The 17,846-nt window shown below is 46.5% G+C and overlaps 1 protein-coding gene across 1 annotated transcript; it reads right to left on the bottom strand.

Moving 5' to 3' along the window:
- Positions 1-2,894: 2,894 nt before the first annotated feature.
- On the bottom strand, positions 2,895-9,399 carry WFDC2 (WAP four-disulfide core domain 2). The gene is made up of 4 exons (XM_046678186.1): positions 9,244-9,399; positions 8,523-8,666; positions 5,833-5,985; positions 2,895-3,050 (listed from the first exon to the last, which is right to left on the bottom strand). The coding sequence occupies exons 1-3, from the start codon at positions 9,317-9,319 to the stop codon at positions 5,834-5,836; spliced, it is 372 nt and encodes a 123-aa protein (XP_046534142.1). The 5' UTR covers positions 9,320-9,399; the 3' UTR covers positions 2,895-3,050; position 5,833.
- Between the last annotated feature and the right edge of the window lie 8,447 nt (positions 9,400-17,846).

Genomic DNA, 17,846 nt, shown 5'->3' with positions numbered 1-17,846 from the left:
AAAATCTCCAGAGGGGTGTTCAAGGCGTGAGGGCCACAAACACTGGGGGCAGAGCAGCTCTAGGGGCCCCCTCTTTTTGTGTAATGAACACACCCCAATAAGCCTGGTTTGGCTGGACCTTGGGCTTCTTTGGGGTTGATGTCCCAGCTGTGGGGGATATATAAAGACTTCTATGTCTAGGATCTATATGCTCTGCAGGCAGGACCTACTAATGCTATGCTGTTCTGTGGCCAAGGGAGGCCCTGCGACCCCCGAGTACCACGTTTAATAGCAAACCAGACCCTCATCAATGTGTTGCAGCCATCCATGGAGGTTTAGCGTTTTGTCTGCATCACTGTTCACGTTTTCCTCACCCCTCTCTTTTGCCATGACCTTGTGGTAGAATTATCAACTGGATAAACACAATCATGGGGCAGGAAGGGGGGTATTTGTTATGTTTGAAAAATTATTATTTTGTGAGTTAGAGTTTCCTGAAGCTGTATCAATAGACAGGACAAGTGGAACCACACAGCAGCCACAGGAGCCGTCATAGTGGGCACAGGCCGAGCTGCAGGAGCACTGGGGCTGGCAGCTTGGGGGTCGTCACACCACTAGATGAAGAGGGGAAAAAAAAAAACCCAAAAATTACACTCATTTCTTCCCTGCCCTGTTGCAGTAGCCTGACTACTCTCCCTGCTCCCACACCACCCCTTAGAGTCCATTCGTAACATAGCAGCCGGAAGTATCTTTTTTCAAACATAAATCAGATCATGTCATCGCTCTGCTCAAACCCCTCCCATGGCTCCTAAATTCACCCAGAATAAAAGGCAAAGTCCTTGCAGTGACCACAGTGTTATCCATGATCCGTGCCCGCACTACCTCTCCGACCTCATCTCCCTCAGATTCCCCAACCTACAGCAGCCACTTGGCTGCAGAAGTTGATCAAAGAAAGGTTCTATGCCAGTGGGTCCTCAGAACTGACCAAGTTTTCTTGCCTGATCCACGCCACGCCTCAACCCTCTTTCCCCAGCAGATTCTTCCCGTTTGTCACTGGGATCCAGGGTAACCTCCACCCCTGGTTCTCCCCATCTCATCTTCCCCAGGAGTTCCCTGGGCCAGGGCCCCCTTGAAAAAGCCCCATCCCATCTTAAGGTTCTGGTGGAGGGCCTGAGGTTCCATCTCCCTTGGACCCCTACTCAGGGGGACCCTGTGCAGTCTCCTTACTCAGCAAAACCTCAACAGCAAGGTCTGATATTCACTGTTGGCACTTTTTATTGAGCTAAATCAGGAGTAGCAAATTTGCCTGCCAATCTCAGTCAGTGGGTAGCTGGTAGCAGCTGCCTGGAGTCTGGTTAAGGATTCTGCGGCCACAAATAGGCTCCTGGAAAGGAGCAGCATGAGTGACAAAAGTTTTGCGGCATGAGTTCTGGTGGAAGGAATGATGGCACATGTACAAAAGGCATACCTCTGCCATCCCTGAGTTAGACATGGCCCTGCCCAGGGCTCTTTCAGAATACAAATCTGGGGAAAGCGAGGGGAAGGTGGAGGGGGTGGTAGCCACACATTTAGTCCCTAACAACTCGACCCAACCTATCACTGGATGCCTTTGTTTCTGCCTAGAAGGTCTGGAGAGACCTGAGCATGGTCAGGAGTAGAAATCAGAAAAGGGAAAGCTAGGAGAAAAGCTATACTGCCATCTACTGCCAAGCGGCAGCCTTATACACTGAGCACCCCAGCACATAAAGAGACTCGCTCCTACCCAGGAGACCCGATCACCCTGTAGCCCCAGATTGGTGGATGAAGAAGCCCTTGGTTCTTGCCTGGCTCACGGCCTGGGACAGGGACTCTCAAGAGGATGAGAAAGATAAGGCCAGTCAAACACCAAGCAACCAAGCCTTTCTGTCTCCAGTTGCACTCACGCTGCCCTGATCTCTTATTCCACGGTGGACGGAGGAGCAGGGAAGGACATAGGGCCAGAGTCACTGCCATTACCTCCTTCCTTCAAGCTAGATTGAGTGACAAAGCAAGACTATACAATGTGCATAGTGCGCTACAATTCATGTAAAAGGTGGGGTAGATGAGAAGTTTATATCTAAACATCCTTAGACAGATGGAGTTAGACAAGAGGGATGGAGTGGGAGACAGGTAACAAGAGGGAGAGGGAGAGAATAATAGATATAGAAAGAAGTGACAGAGATAGAGGATGAACACAGAGGAACAGAGCAGGGTATTGAGAGAAGGAGTAGAGAGAGGAGGAGGGGAGAGGGAGCTGGAGTTAGAGCTCTGAAAGAACATTCAAGAAAAGCAACCACAGCAGTTGTCTCCATAGGGAACAGCTGGGTGGCTGGGGGTGGAGGGAGGGAGTCAAGGGTGAAAGATGCTTTTCATTGTATATCCTTTCATTATCTTTTGAATTTTGATCCATGTGAGTATATTATGTATATGAAGTAACGGTTTGATTTAAAACAAGAAGCAGCAGCAAGTGACCTGGTGGAGTCTCGGTCTATAACACGGACTGCCACCAACCACTGTGAGCATTGTTCTGCGGATCCAGGAGATCTCACAAACAAATCTCCCAGCCCTGCGTCTGCCACACAGTACGTGCTGCTGCTGTTAGAACCCCCAGCAGTGAATCGGAGTGACTAGGCAGCATTCCACCATCTCTCCGAGCCTCAGTTCTCTCTTCCATCACCCGAGCAGAACCACCTCAACCTCACAGGGCTGGTGGGAGGATTCACCTGGCAAAGCGATACCTCACACGAGAGGAGCCCTGAATTTATACTCTTTGTTTCAGAGTTGGTCCCTCCCTGGACTTCATGCCTGGATGATCTGGTCGCACCCCACCCCACGTCACCCCAGAGTCAGGGGAGGCAGGGACAGAAGGATAAGAACAGAGGCCACGGTTACACCAGTGCTAGAAGTGGTCACTTTATTGGTTGGAAAAGGAAGAAGCTGTGGTCAGCTCAGGAGGGAGGGCAGACGCCAGGAAGAGGGGAGGGCAGCTGGGCAAGAGCCAGACAGGGCAGGTGGAAACTTCCAGGCCCACATTCCTCAGGCTGCGGTGGTTGGAGCTGGAGGAAGAAAATCATAACAATAGCATCAACAGCAATAACCAAAATACTAGACCAGAGTACCTGCAGCATAAATTCTGGACCAAAGCTCCCCCGACTCCACCACACCCACCCCCACACAGCAAAGCCTCACCTTCTTTTTTTTTTTTATATGTGACTTGCATTTTTTTTTTTTTTTTTTGAGAAAGATTAGCCCAGAGCTAACTACTGCCAGTCCTCCTCTTTTTGCTGAGGAAGCCTGGCCCTGAGCTAACAACCGTGCCCATCTTCCTCTACTTTATAAACGCCTCACCTTCTTGAGGCCCCTGGGGCTCTGTCTGCACTTCTCTGCAGGTCCTAGACTCACCTCTTCTGTGTCAGACCATCCCCAGGACACACCCGGGAGTGCCATGGTCCCCACTGACCACTGTGGCCTCCTAAGGGGCCATTGTCGTCGTTTATGTCCCTAAGAATCCCTCCGCCACCAGGAAGTCCCACCATGCTCCATTCTCAGGTTAAGCTGTGATTAGCTGATTGATGAGATCTTATTTAGCTCATTTTATAAGCAAAATAATTACAGCTCAGGGAGGTGAAAGGCTAGTTAAGTGTCAGAGCTGAAATGTGAACCTGGGTCTTCCTGACTGCAAAGCCTGTCCACGCTGTCAGCACACAGGCAGGCAAGAGATGGCTGGCACGACTGGAGAGCTCTGGGCCTAGGGAGACCGTGGTTCCCTCTCAGGCACTGAAGAGCACACCCTGAAATAGCAACCACAGGGCCTTGGGCACGTCCTCCACTCTCTCTGGCCTCAGTCTTCTCATTTGTGCAATACTGGCTTTCATCAGTGACCTGCCAGGCCCTTGGCCGAGAGTTTGTCAAAGGTGCACATGATCAACAATGAGATTCAACCACAGGCCACTTCCAGGTTCTTCCTCCTTCTGGTTCCTCTGCCTGAAACAGCCTCCCCACTGTACTTCAGCAGACTACCAACCCTTCACACATCCTTTAGGACTGGCTCAGGGGCACCCTCTGGGAAGCCTTCCTTGACCACACCTGTTCCCTCCTCCCCCCACCCCTGCCTGGGTGAGGTTTTCCTCCTCTCTGTTCCCACAACACTCAGCCCTTCCCTTCACTGCAGCACTGACCAGAGGCACTGGGAGTGTCTGTCCATCCATCTGCCTCAGCCTGCAATCTCTGTGAGGGAGGGCAGTGGTCACCTTCTCTCCCAGCATCTGGCACAGAGCTGGTGGCACGGCACTCGATCCCCCAACGGGCCAACTAAGCATGTGCTTTGGATGTTGTTTTCCTTTACTTCCTTGCATTTACTTTAGGGCGCCATATTGTTTTATCGTTAGTTTAGGTGGAGGAAGAGAGGCTCCACAATCCTTTCCTCTCAGTGTCAGAGTCACTAGAGGTGGCTGAGGGTAGCGCTGGCCTGCCACAGAGTAAGTGCTCGTCACACTTCAAACACGACCTTGAGGAAGTGAAGTTAGCTGATCTCTACCACGTTTGTCCTGAAAAGCCAAGCTTTTTGGCGAAAGTAAAGATCAACTCTTCTGCCTCCCCGTGGCCATGCAAAGAGCTCCCTCCTCCCCAACCTCTCCAGCCACTGTCCCCACTCCCAGGACACAGCTGCTCTCCCCCAGCTGCTGACTTATTTAAATGCATGTTATGGAAACAAAGGAGTAAATCTTCTCGTTCCCTCACAGCCTGATTCATCAGTAAATATTGTCCCATCTACCTTCACGTATGTCCCAAACCCAGCTACTCCTCTTCCCTGTCTGTCATCTCCCACCTGGTCTCTTGCAGGAATCTCCTAGCTGGGCCCCTGCTTCTGCCGACGGCCTCTACAGTCTGTTCTCCACAGAGCGGCCAGAGCGATTCCTTTCAATCGAAGTCAGAGTATGACCGTTTCCAAGGGCACAACATCTCCCTGTCAAGACCACAGTCCTTACAATGGCCTGTCAGGGCCCTCACGAGCTGCTCCACTCACCCTTACCTCTCTGACCTTCTCCAACCCTCTCTTCTTTTTTTTTGTTTAGGAACACTGGCCCTGAGCTAACACTGTGCCCATCTTCCTCTACTTTATATGTGGGATGCCTGCCACAGCATGGCTTGACAAGCAGGGCATAAGTCTGCAGCCGGGATCCGAACCAGTGAACTCCGGGCTGCCGAAGTGGACTGTGTGAACTTAACCGCTGCGCCACCGGGCCGGCCCCAACCCTCTCCTCTTATACGCTCTCCCTGTGCACCCAGCTCCAGCCTTCTGGCTTTTCCTGGTATGCACCAGGGAATATGCTGCTTTTGCATCTGCCGACCCCTCTGCCTGTAGCCCTCTGCCCAGACATCCTCACGGCGGCCTCCGTCATTGCTGTCAAGGCTTCGCTCAAATGCCGCCTTCTTGGTGGGGCCTTCACTGATTGTCCCATGTGAAAATTACACCACTGCTCCCTGCCCACCCCACCCCCACCCCAGTACCCCTCATCCCACTTCTATTTTCTTTTTCTCCACGGCACCTGCCTCCCTTTACTTGCTTATTGATTTTGTTTATTGTCCGCTAGCATCAGACCATCAGAGAGACATTTCCATCTGATTTGTTCACTCACGGAGCATCCCTAGCACCTAGAGCAGTGCATGGTATGTGACAGACACTCAATAAATATTCGTTGAGTGGATGAAAGTAAATAAATGGACAGGTAAGTGATGAGCGGTATGGTCCCCTAGGTCCTCCTTTTCAACCTGCTGCAGCTGTCATCACATGCAGGCATCAATGCACTTCCTTCCCCCCCACTGCCTCCCACTTACCTTAGAAGTGGGGTGTGACACAGGATACCTTCCCGCAGCCATTTAGGCAGCATTTCATCTTGTCGGGACACTGGCTGTCCACCTGGCACTGGTCCTGGCAGAGGCCGAGCTGGGGGAAGTTAGAGTCCACAAGGGGACAGGAGCCTTGCTTTTCTGAGTAGAAAAGGAGTAAGGAGAAGTGAGCAGAGTGGAAGCAGGGAGATGCACACTTACCCACAGCACACAGAGCTGCCTGCCTGAGCTCATCTTCGGGGGCCCAAAAAGATCGCCTGCAACCCCTCCTCCTTGCGCTCTCTCCATCAGTGGTTTCGCAATCCTAGGACCCCAGTTCGAGTCCCAGCTCTGCCTTTTCCTAACTTCCGTGCCTAGGGCCAGAAATCTCCCAGAGCCCCAGTGTCCTTAGGTGTCACATGAGATCTGAGCTGCCCACATGATGGGGTTGTTGTGCAAGCGATGGAGGCAATATACAAATATTACTTCTCCCTGAGGAATCAAACTAGGATGATGATAATGAGTAACTATAACAATTAATACTTCCTGAGCTCCTTCTATGTGCCAGGCATTATTCTAAACATTTGACATACATCAACTCATATAATCCTCACAATAATCCTCAAAGAGGGAGAGAGAGGTACTGTTAATATTTCCTTACGTTACAGATGAGGAAATTGAGGCCACCAAGAGGTCAAGTAATTTGCCTAAGGTCACACAGAGTAGAGGCAGGATTTGAAATCCAGGAACCTGGCTTCAGAGTCTGTGCACCACACACTATGCTACTTCGTAAACTGTAAAGTGAAGAGTGCATGTGAGGGGTTATACACCTTCAGTCTCTTCACTCACTCCCATACACTCACCCCCATTACAACCACACAGCACCACGGCCGCCCAAACACACTCACTCATCCATGCACAGACAAGCATTCTTCCACTAACACACACACACACACAAAAACACACACACCCCATGCTCTACTTCCTGGGTCGACGAGAAGGGAGCCAGGCTCAATTCCCAGAAGCCTCAGGAGCAAGCCCAGCCAGACACCAAACACAGGCGCAGCCTGGGAGGTTAGCTGCAGAGGACAGGAGTGGCTAACTTCCTAGCACAAAGAAATCCATTCCCTTGCAAAGGGCAAGAGTTCTCGACACTGGGCTACCTTAGGATAAAAGGGAATCAGGAGTGGTTTACTGACACAACAGCCACTGTGTCGAGAGCAGATACTCTCTACCATGACATTTTACATGTTATTTCATTTAGCTCTCACATCAATTCTATAGTTTGGGATTATCATTCCCACTTTGCCGACGAGAAAGCAGAGAGGAATAGCGAGCAGGTGTTAGAACTAAGACTCAGCTACAGCTGGCAACTACACAGCTAGAACTAGCTGTCACAGCCAGCAGGTGTTCAAAGTCAGATTCTAGATCAGGGGGCCATCTGGCCCTGCTCCTCTTCCTGCCTCAGTCTGTCCATCTGAGACAAGGGAACAGCGAAGCCTCTGCCTCCCAGCAGAGCCTCCTTCTCTTGTCCCTCCACCTCTCTCATCTTTCTGTCTGTCCCTTGCTTTCTCTCCCAATCTTCACCTCTCCTTCTGCTCCTCCTCTCTCTGGTCTGAATTAGAGGCCTCCAGACCCAGAAGCTGCCCCTGAGGAGCCAGTCCTCCCTCCACCTGCCACCTCCCTGCTCATAAGTGTCTGAGGTCTCTAATTACAAGACTTCCCAGCCCCTGCTGGCATCTTTGGAAAACTAACCAAGATGGAACATCACAGGTGCTGTGTTCTGGATAAAGAGCAGGAGTCACAATATCTTGGTACTCCCAGATACCTTGGTACCAGCTTCTAGTCCTCAGTGTTTCCCCCTGAAAAATGAGAAGCTTGGGTTCCATGCTGTCTAAGACCACCTCCTGCTCTGATGGGAGTCCCCATAACCTGCCGGAGGGACTTGAGCTCTAGGAAGTGCCTCTTATGGAGCACCCAAGCTTTCTCACACATTCTCTCTCGCTCAGTCCCTAAAGTGGAAGAGATTGCTTTAAAGATGGGGAACGGGCAGGGGTGCTACGGGAGGAGTCCTGACTTTCTCCAAACCACTCAGGCAAAAGTTAAACCCCCTGCTGTGACTCCTGCCCAGCCACAGGATGTCGGTGTGACCTTAGGCAAGAACCTTTCTCTCTCCCACGCTCACTTCCACATCTTTAAGATGGGCAGGGCGCTCTCTTAAATCTATAAAATCTCCTTCCGCCTAGGAATCCGGGGAGTCTTGTCAGGTCAGGCACCCAAGTCCTTCCCCCAGCGCTGGGGGAGTCCCCAGGGGAGGGACTCCGAAAGGGATGAGCCCCCCAGGCCTTGGGACCCAACCCACCCACCACCAGCCGGGGAGGAAACTGAACTGGGTCCCCTGAATCTCCCGGAACAACGCTCCAGCTGTCGTGTGCCCGGAAGCCCGTCACGCACCAGAGAATTGAATCCAGCTAGGGGTGGGGGTGAGGGGGCAGCCCTCTCCCCGCTGCGCTTCAGCTACGCCTTTGTCTCCCCCGGACCATGCGAGGGAGAGCCAGGGCGGATCTGGTTCCATCCGCCTCAATTGTGCCCGGGGTCCGTGGGTGGGGGAGCACCCCTCTTCCCGGAACCCTGGCGCTCCCGCCTCCTCCCAGCCCACTGCCGCCCCGCCCGCCCCGCACGGCTCGCCCTGGGGTTACCATTGGGCAGGTGGCAGACGCTGGAGCAGCCAGCCTGGCAGCACTTGAGGTTGTCAGCGCATTCTCCATCCGAGAGGCACTCCTTCTTACAGGTCGAGTCCGCCTCTAGCTTGGGGCACACGCCCTTTTTCTCTGCTCCTGTGCCTGGGAGGGGAGTCAGGGGGACGGTCAGTGGAAGACGGGAGCCCCAGTCCCAGAGGATGCCCACCTCCCGCTCCGAGGGTCCCAAATCTCAAGCTCTGAGGAATTCTCAGACTTTGGCCTTAGGCGTTTCCCTTAAAGCCTTCAGAGGGCCCCACCTCCAGGCCAGGGGTCCCCGACACTTGGGAGTACAGGAGTTACCTAACCCTTGGCCTCAGAGCCCTCAATCCTTAGGGAACCCCCGCTCAGCTGAGCATCTAGGAGGTTCCGATGTCTAGGCAGAGGGTCCCCCCTCCGGCCACTGAGCCTCCGGCTCTAGCACAGAGCCTCTCGCCCAAATTTCAGCCTTCAGTGGTCTCCCCACCTCCAGCACATTGGACCCCACACGTTAAGCTCCACGGCCACCACCTTTAGGCACCAGGGATCCCCAAATTTTAGTCTTCATGGGTCTCCCCACTTCCGCCCCAGGAATCCCCACTTCTCCAGGCCCCAGAGAGGCTGCTTGCGCCTCTGCCCGGCCCTGTCCTGGCGCTCCTGGCTCTGCCCCCCTGGGCGCCAGGCCTCTCCCCGCCCCACTCACCTGTGACCGCGGGGAGGTCAAACAGCAGCAGGCCAAGGAGGAGGGCGGCGAGAGGACCGAGGCGGCAGGCAGGCATGGTGCTGAGCCGGGGTGGGGTGCAGGTGTGAGCAGCCGCCAGGATGAGGGGATTTAATGGCGCGCGGGGGGGCGTGGGGTAGGGGCGGGGCCGAGCCAGCGGGGATAGAGGGCTCCGAGGGCACCGCGGGGGGGCTGCCACCTCAAGCCATTTCACAATCCCCCGGGATCAGGTGTTACTCTTGGCCCGGGTGGGAACCAGGAACATAAGCGGCTTCCAGGCCCGGCAAGGCACAGCTCAACCGGCTGCAGCCGGACCCTTGTCCACTCCTCCTTCCCCTCCTCCCTCCTGGGGCCTCACAGCAGGGCAGCGGGAGGCAAGGGCTAGGCCCAGAACTCCTGCATTCCCATTCTAAGATCCTGGGGTCTCCTAGTAATGCCCAGGGTCCAGGGAAGGAGGAGGAAAGGGCAGGGCCCCCAGGGAGCCAATCGAGTCTGGGAATTAAGTGGTTGGATTTGGGGTCCATCACATCAGAGTGCAGATCCCTCTTAGGGATTAGTGGTGGAGGTCTAGTGTAACAATACAGAGCACACAGTAGGGGCTGCAGAAAAAGCAGTTGTTATTAATAAGTGGAACCCATTTGACACAAGAAGTAAGGCCCCTGAAGATGAAAGACCAATTAAGAGTCTCAAGCCACTTTGGGTGTGTGTTTCTCTCTCCCCCTCTTTTCCATTCCAAACCCACATCAGTGCTGACTGTGTGCCAGGCTTTGTGTACATCCTCTTATGAGTCTCATGTATCGTCCTAGCAAACCTGTGAATGGAGAGTTACTATTATCATGAGCTGCATGTGACAGATGAACTGAACGCTCAAAGGTTTAGATCCTTCCCCCCAAGGTCCCAAGCAAAGCTGTAAAGACAAGGTTTTGAACCCAGGGCTTCTTTCCTCCAAGCCCCTGTTTTTTTTTCATTCCATCATAGGCATTCCCTAGGTGGCCACTACGTGACACATACAGGACAAGACAATTGGTGTCGAGAAAGTAATTAAAGGAGCCCTAAGCACTGGCCTTGGGGCGACAGGGTGTGGGTGTGACTCCCACCTCCACCACTTCTCAGCTGAGAGGCTGTAACGACAGGCCCTCCAGCACCGGTTCAATGGACCCTATCTTATCAACAGAGTCAGGAAGAGTGGCTTTTCAGGAACTGAGACTCCTTGTCCAGTTCAGGCCAGTTGAGACCACCAACCCATCAACTGGACCTGTGCGAATACCCAATAAGTGACCTTTTTGACATCAAAGGGCTGAAAACTCCACCCTCAGATCATACTCACACCACCATTTTGTGAACCTGTACCCTGTGAAGAGGCACAAAGCCTGACTGTTCTTGTGCAGATCGTCAATTACCTCACTTCCCCTTATCGCCAATCATCCATCCCCTGTCCTTCATCCCAGAAATTTTGCCCAAAGCCCTGAATGGGGGAAACAGATCTGAGAGCATATGCCCCTTTGTCCTTGCAGATCAATCTAGCAATAAAGCTTTTTACTCTTCCCCAAAACTGATGCTGTAGTAATTGGCTTTTTTACAATGTGCATCAGGCAAGAGAACCCCAATTTTGTGTGGTAAGAATTTTGGTGACCACAAAGGGATTAGGTCCTGCGACTGCCTGCCCAGGGCTCTGGAGCCCTCAGTGGGGTGTGGGGTCTTTTGCTGACCCTAAGTGACCACCTAGACAATTTTGTCTGGAGGCCTGGCTGATTGGATTCCTGTCTCCCGCTGTGGTGCCCCAGGCCCCCTCAGCACTCTTTTTCCCTTCGAGAGAAGAAATACCTCCAGGATCAGACATCTTTTGGGTGAGTGACCTTGTTAAAATGTGCCTATGCCTAAATTATCTAATAATTTTGTCAGGATTGTGGGTTAGAGCCCCCACTGGGGAGATTTTTCCTGGGCTAAAGTCCCAAGGCTAGAATTGTGGGTTCAAGCCCCACTCCAAGGGAAACAGTAAAAGGCTTACAGCTTCTGGGGCACTCAAAGGATCAGGTTAGGGTCCCGAGCTCTGGGCAGGGTCCCAGGGTACCCTGAGTTAGAGTCCCAGAGTATTGGATTTCTGTGTCTGTTCATGCTTATCCGCATCTGACTGTTTTATTAAAATTGGCTCTTTGGGGACTGAATTTCTTGGTGATTATAATAAACTCTTTTTAGAAATTACCTTGTTTGTTGCAGCCATCTTGGGAAAAGCCCCCTACAATGGGAATAACTATAAACACCTGGAAGGATAACCCAGGGTAATTTAAAATTACAGTGGCCACTTTGGACTGTTTTGAGCATCCAAACCGAGGAACAGGGAAAATCTTTCGTCTTTAAAGAGTCAACTGCTCCCCTTTCTGGCACAATTGTTCAAAACCTAAAGGTTCCAGAAGCTGTAAATATTTACAAAGAACTGCAAAATCTAACTAAGCTTGTTTCAGGTCCTAAGGGCATGGCTCCATAATCGTCAGGTTGGCAGTCCCCAAAATACAATCATACAAAAATATGCTTGCTCCCCATTTTGTGGTCATAGGTGGTCGGACAGAAATGTGAGTTGCACTCCCTTTTGTGGCTAAGGGTCCTACTAAGCTGCCATCAGCCTCAGGGGAATTACATTGTTCCTTAGAAGGAATGTTCTGATTAGATAAGATCATTTAAAAGTGCACTTTAAAGCAAATAAGTCAAATTCCAAAGTAACCTTATTGCAGGTTTTGTTGCAAAAAGAAAAAAATAAATTATAAAAGGTACCTTAAAGAAAATCCTATTAGGTCTTGGCTTTATGGACAGCTCATTATCTACCTTTGAAGAAGGGCCTAAAGTGAGCCCCTCCCAGAGTTAATGAGACTCAGAGATTTTCTGGAAAACTGCTACACTAGAAATTACTGGAATTGTTCAATACTGCCAGGTATAATTACTGCTCATCCTGGCTGAAACCTGACAAGATATTTGAAAAGATTTAGCAACTTATGATCAGAAATTCAGACAAACTGGAAGCTGATATTCAGAGCCTGATAGGATTTTCTTCCCAGGCCTCCTTCCCTAGGGGAAAATAAAACTAAGCACCCAGGGGAAAGAAGCAATTTAGAGATGATGTGGTTAGACAGGTAGATCAACCTATAAGGTCATTTAAGTTACAACCTGATTTCTGAGGAATTAAGAGCAGCTATCCTGAAAAAAATACTTGCAAAACTAGAGATGCAGCTCTAGAGGCAGTTCAGATTCCACCCATTTCCTTCACCTCAAAAAGTTTGCAACCTCTCCAGGAACTGTTATCTAGCCTATCACCAATTCCTAAGACTAAAGGGAAAAAAAGGAAAGAAAAATGAGTGAAAGAGCACCCTCACCCAAAATCTAGCATCTTAAGTGTCTTCTCCACAAATTTAGTAGAAAAAGCTTAAAACAAAATTTGGATTCAGTTATCCTTTCATAACTAGTGAGCCTTATATTACTGTACCTGATTCATGGCAGTAATTTTTAAAAAATAGCTGTGGAGTGTCTATATATGTGTGTCTGTATATTTGTTATATATATATACATATATATTTATATGTATATATGTGATTTAATTTTTTACCTCCAGATTGTATAACTTCTAAAAGAGCTCTATTTAATTGGCTTAAAGTAAGCACTGATATAAATGTAATAGAAACTAACCCAAATGTTTTTCAAGCTGATATGACATAAAATAATCTTTAGTAGATGAAAGCTTATTTAAGTTTGTTGGTTTGATTGAAATAGACATGTCCTTAAAGTTATCAACACTGGATATGATGCAGATATGCAGCCTTTATTCTACATTTATTGGTCAAATAATCTCATGTTATCTCTGTTATAAAACTGGTTAGCAAAAATAATAACTTAAAATGATAGCTAATTCTGCCTCATGTCTCATGAAGTTTTGTAGGCAATCTACATAATTATTGGGAACAAGTAAACTAAATAGATGTGAAAAAGATAAAAGTATTGGGTGAACTTTTTAACAATAATTATGTGTTATGGTGTATATACTTAACTTCAAAATCTCTTTGGTAACTTAAGACTTTAAAGTTTTTCTAAGTTAAATTAAATGATAGAAAATTCATTGTTTATCTAGGTCATTTTCAAATAATAAAATACAGAAACATTATTGCTATGAAGTAGCATGTTTCTAGAAATTATGAAAAGTATTTATAAACTTGCCAAGCCACAGAATATTAATGTAAAATACAATTTGTAATTGCTTACTTCTTAGTTTTCACTAAAAATTAAGGTCTGTAAGGCTTAAGAATTTGAATTAATATATATGATTATGCCACTAAAAATTAATAAGGAAAACATCTGTCTATTCAAGGAAAGTAAGATGTATATTTTCAGTAAAGAAGGTATAAAGAATGGAAATAGTTTTGTTTTGTTAACAAAGATAAATTTGTCCTAAAGTACTAGGAGGGAAGAAAGACGACATGGGACAAATTCTGAAGATAAAAAGAAAGTTATAGAAGGTTTGTGGAAGAGGAGCCCTGAAGAAAGAGTCTTGTGCATGGTCAAGCTGGCTAAGATTAAAATGAGTTTAATTAAGTGAATAAGCTTTAACATAAAAAGTAAGCTGGTACAAAAATTAAAATTTGGTTTTTTCTCTCTCTTAAAGGGATAATTTTCCTGGACTTTTAGTCTGTTCTCAATAGATTATGAAAAGGTTTTCCTTTCTTTTTGAGTAAGTCTACCTAAAAGACAGAAAGTCTATGTTTTGTCAAAATAGTTTCCTATATTCAAAAAGGTGAAGTCTCTCTATTAAGAAAACTAAGAGTTTTTTTTTTTGTTTAACTGTCTCTGTTTGCCTTTAACATCTTCTTCTGTCAGCTTGGTTAAATAGACAACTAAGCATTATTTCCTATCTGACCAAGTGTTTTAAAACCTTTTGATATTTTTGACAAACTTCCCCAAAATTCAAACTTTGAAAATTTCCAATGGGGCCCTCGGATTTCTCAAAGAATTTGCTCTATCTTTCTACAAAGAAGGAGACATCAAACTAATTAGGTTTATTTGGTATGTTAAATTACATTGGAAGCATTGTTAAATAAATGATGGTAACCCTACTTAAATTATATTGTGTGGGTAAATGTTATTAATATGAGTCTTAAAAATTATATAAAATTTCTAAAATTCTGATCTGTCCTGGTTGTCAGTGATAATTCTAGTTATTGTCTTAAAGTGTTGTATGTCACAGAAATAAGCAAGTTTCTTTGTCAATTACCCTTTTGAGTCTTTTGTCATTCACAGACAAAATCATTTTTTCACTCTGATGTTTTTGCAGTTGTATTTCATATTCAGAGAGATTCATGGAAAGGACTCTGACTCTTGCCCTAGAATGCAGATTTCTGGTAAACTTTCAGATTATAAAACTGAGTGGGGTAAGAAATCACAGAACTCTAATGGAGAAACAGACGACATCATAAAACTGCCAACCAAAGACCAAGATCAGGAATTTATCACATGGGACTGGAAGAACTGATAAGAATGATTATCATTTTTATGACTTCTTGTTTGAGATATTGCTGATTTTTAATGTTTTGTTTTTCCAGATTTAAGGAAACTTTTACTTTCTTCTCTTAAGCTAAATATGACTTATAGTAATTTGGTAAATTATACCTTTGTAAGCAGAATTGAAACTTTTATCTTTTTCTCCCTACGTGATCCTTCCAGAATTTGGAAACTCTTGTGAGTGAATATTCTTATATTCATGGCAATATAGTTACTTATGTAAGTTCAATAAGAATCTGTTCTCCTTATTGCATGACATAATTGGAAACATTGCTTATATTACCAAAGCTTTGACTGGAATGTCATATTTGAGAGGAACATGCACAGACTTCAATATGACCAAAACAGCTTTAAGGGACAAAGATTGACTGTATGAAACAAATAAAGGTGAGTTAAGAAGGACGCTTTCCTGGCAGGTGCAAAGAACCTCAGTATATTTTGGGGAACCTCAAGAGAAGAAAGGAATTCACCCACATCTATAGGTATTGTAGGTAGAGTCTCATGATAAGTCCTTAGTTTGGTTTTCCTGGCCTCTAGAGGCCTTTAAAGTTCAATCTGAGATTCCTTATGAAAAGTTCCAGCAAAGCTGATTTTTTAATTATTATTATGTTATTGCAGTAACATTGGTTTATAACATTATATAAATTTCAGGTATACACCATCATATTTTGATTCCTGTGTAGATTACATCATGTTCACCACCTAAAGACTAATCACCATATGTCACCACACACGTGTGCCTAATCACTCCTTTTGCCCTTTCCCTCCTCCCTTCCCCTCTGGTAACCACCAATCCAATCTCTGTTCTCTATGTGATTTGTGTTGTTGTTTTTATCTTCTGTTTATGAGTGACATCATATGGCATTTGACTTTCTCCCTCTGACTTAGTTCACTTAGCATAATACCCTCAAGGTCCATTCATGTTGTCACAAATGGTTGGATTTCATAGTTTTTTATTGCTGGTAGTATTCCACTGTGTATGTATACCACATATTCTTTATCCATTTGTCCTTTTATGGGCACCTAGGTTGCTTCCAAGTCTTGGCTATTGTGAATAATGCTTCAGTGCACATAGGGGTGCATGTATCTTTACACATTTGTGTTTTCATGTTCTTTGGATAAACACCCAGAAGTGGACTAGCCAGATCATATGGTAGTTCTATTCTTAATTTTTAGAGGAATCTCTGTACTGTTTTCCATAGTGGCTGCACCAGTTTGCACTCCCACAAGCAGTGTATGAGAGTTCCCTTTTCTCCACATCCTCTCCAACACTTGTTGTTTCCTGTCTTGTTAATTATAGCCATTCTGATGGGAGTGACATGATATCTCATTGTAGTTTTGATTTGCATTTCTCTGATAGTTAATGATGTTGAACATCTTTTCATGTGCCTGTTGGCCACCTGTATATCTTCTTTGGAAAAATGTCTGTTCAGATCTTTTGCCCATTTTTCAATTGGGTTGTTAGTTTTTTTGTTGTTGAGGTGAATGAGTTCTTTATATATTTTGGATATTAACCACTTATCACATATATGGTTTGCAAGTATCTTCTCCCAATTGTTGGATTGTCTTTTCATTTTGTTGATGGTTTCCTTTGGCAAAGCAGATTTAAAAGAGTCTATATAATCAATTGCTACTCTTGCTGTACTTATGTAAATAAATGGGCCAAGTTTATTGAAACTAGACTTATTTTGCCAACTGTTTAGTCCTAATTTGGCTATCTTTGGTGAAAATGATGGTGATTTTGGAGAGAAAAATCATGTTTCAATAGAAACTATAGTGCACATTTGTGGATATTACATTCTACCTCTGTTAATTGTCTTTGAGGTTTTTGTTTTCTGTCTGTAAACTGGACTGGATCCTGAATTCTTTTAGTCTCCTGAAATATGTGGCTACAAATCTCCAAACTAACATTTTCAATTTTTCCTTCATTTTCATTTAGAATCACTGGGAACTGAAACCACCTTTTTTCCCTGAAGACCCGCAAACTGAAGCTGGATAACTTGATATAAACTTAAGAGAGATTCATGCTGTGTAAGCCACTCAGAAAGATACCTAACACCCATTGGCATCATCAGAGAATTTCAAAGTGCAAAAGATGCTTCCACCCTGACTTCTAGAAATCTTCTTGACTGGCTGCCCCCTGGGCTCAGAAACTGGCTTATAATTTACTCTAACCATTAAACTTGTTTTTCTTTTTGTTTCTATAGAAATGCTTCTTACTTGTTACTGGTTACTGCTTACGCAATATAGGTCGAACTTTGGGAGCCCACCTGTATCACTGTCTTACTAAGAGACTGCTTCAATGAGATGGAACAACCTGTGCCCCTTATAAGCAGGAAGAAGCCAGAGCAGTCATTACCCTATACTCCTTGAGATTGAGGAATGAACAACAAAGAGGGGGGATTTGTAAGCATGGGCCCTCTAGGACCAGTTCAACTGACCCTATCTTAGCAACAGAGTCATTAAGAGTGGTTTTTCAGGAACTGTGACCCTTGTCTACTTCAGGCCAGTTGAGACCACCAACCCAGCAATTGGGCCTGAGGGCTGAAAAATCCTCCCTCAGATCATACTAACACCACCGTTTTGTGAACATGCATCCTATGAAGAGGCATGAAGCTTGACTGTTCTTGTGCAGATCGTCAATTACCTCACTTCTCCTTACCTTCAATCATCTGTCTCCACACTTCAGACATCCTGGCCCTTCATCCCATAAGTTTTTCCCCAAGCCCTGGATTGGGCAGACAGATCTGAGAGCATATGCCCCTCTCTCCTTGCAGATCAATCTAGCAATAAAACTTTTTTCTTTTCCCGAAAACTGATGCTGTAATAATGGCTTTTTAAAAATGTGCATCAGGCAAGAAAACCTCAATTTTGTTTAGTAACAGGACCTTGAGTGAATCACTTCTCTTTTCTGAACCACCATTTTATCATCTACAAAGATGATAATATAAGAATTCAAGGAGAACAGGAATGTAATGTTCCTGCCGTGGAGGAGCTGTGTACTCCTTGAGGGCTAGGCCACACTAATTTACACAGGAACCCCAGCC

The sequence above is a fragment of the Equus quagga genome, chromosome 12 (genome assembly GCF_021613505.1).
Source record: "Equus quagga isolate Etosha38 chromosome 12, UCLA_HA_Equagga_1.0, whole genome shotgun sequence".
Taxonomy (NCBI): domain Eukaryota; kingdom Metazoa; phylum Chordata; class Mammalia; order Perissodactyla; family Equidae; genus Equus; species Equus quagga.
Note: the sequence above shows the minus strand (reverse complement) of the source record. Positions and strands in the feature narration are given on the sequence as shown.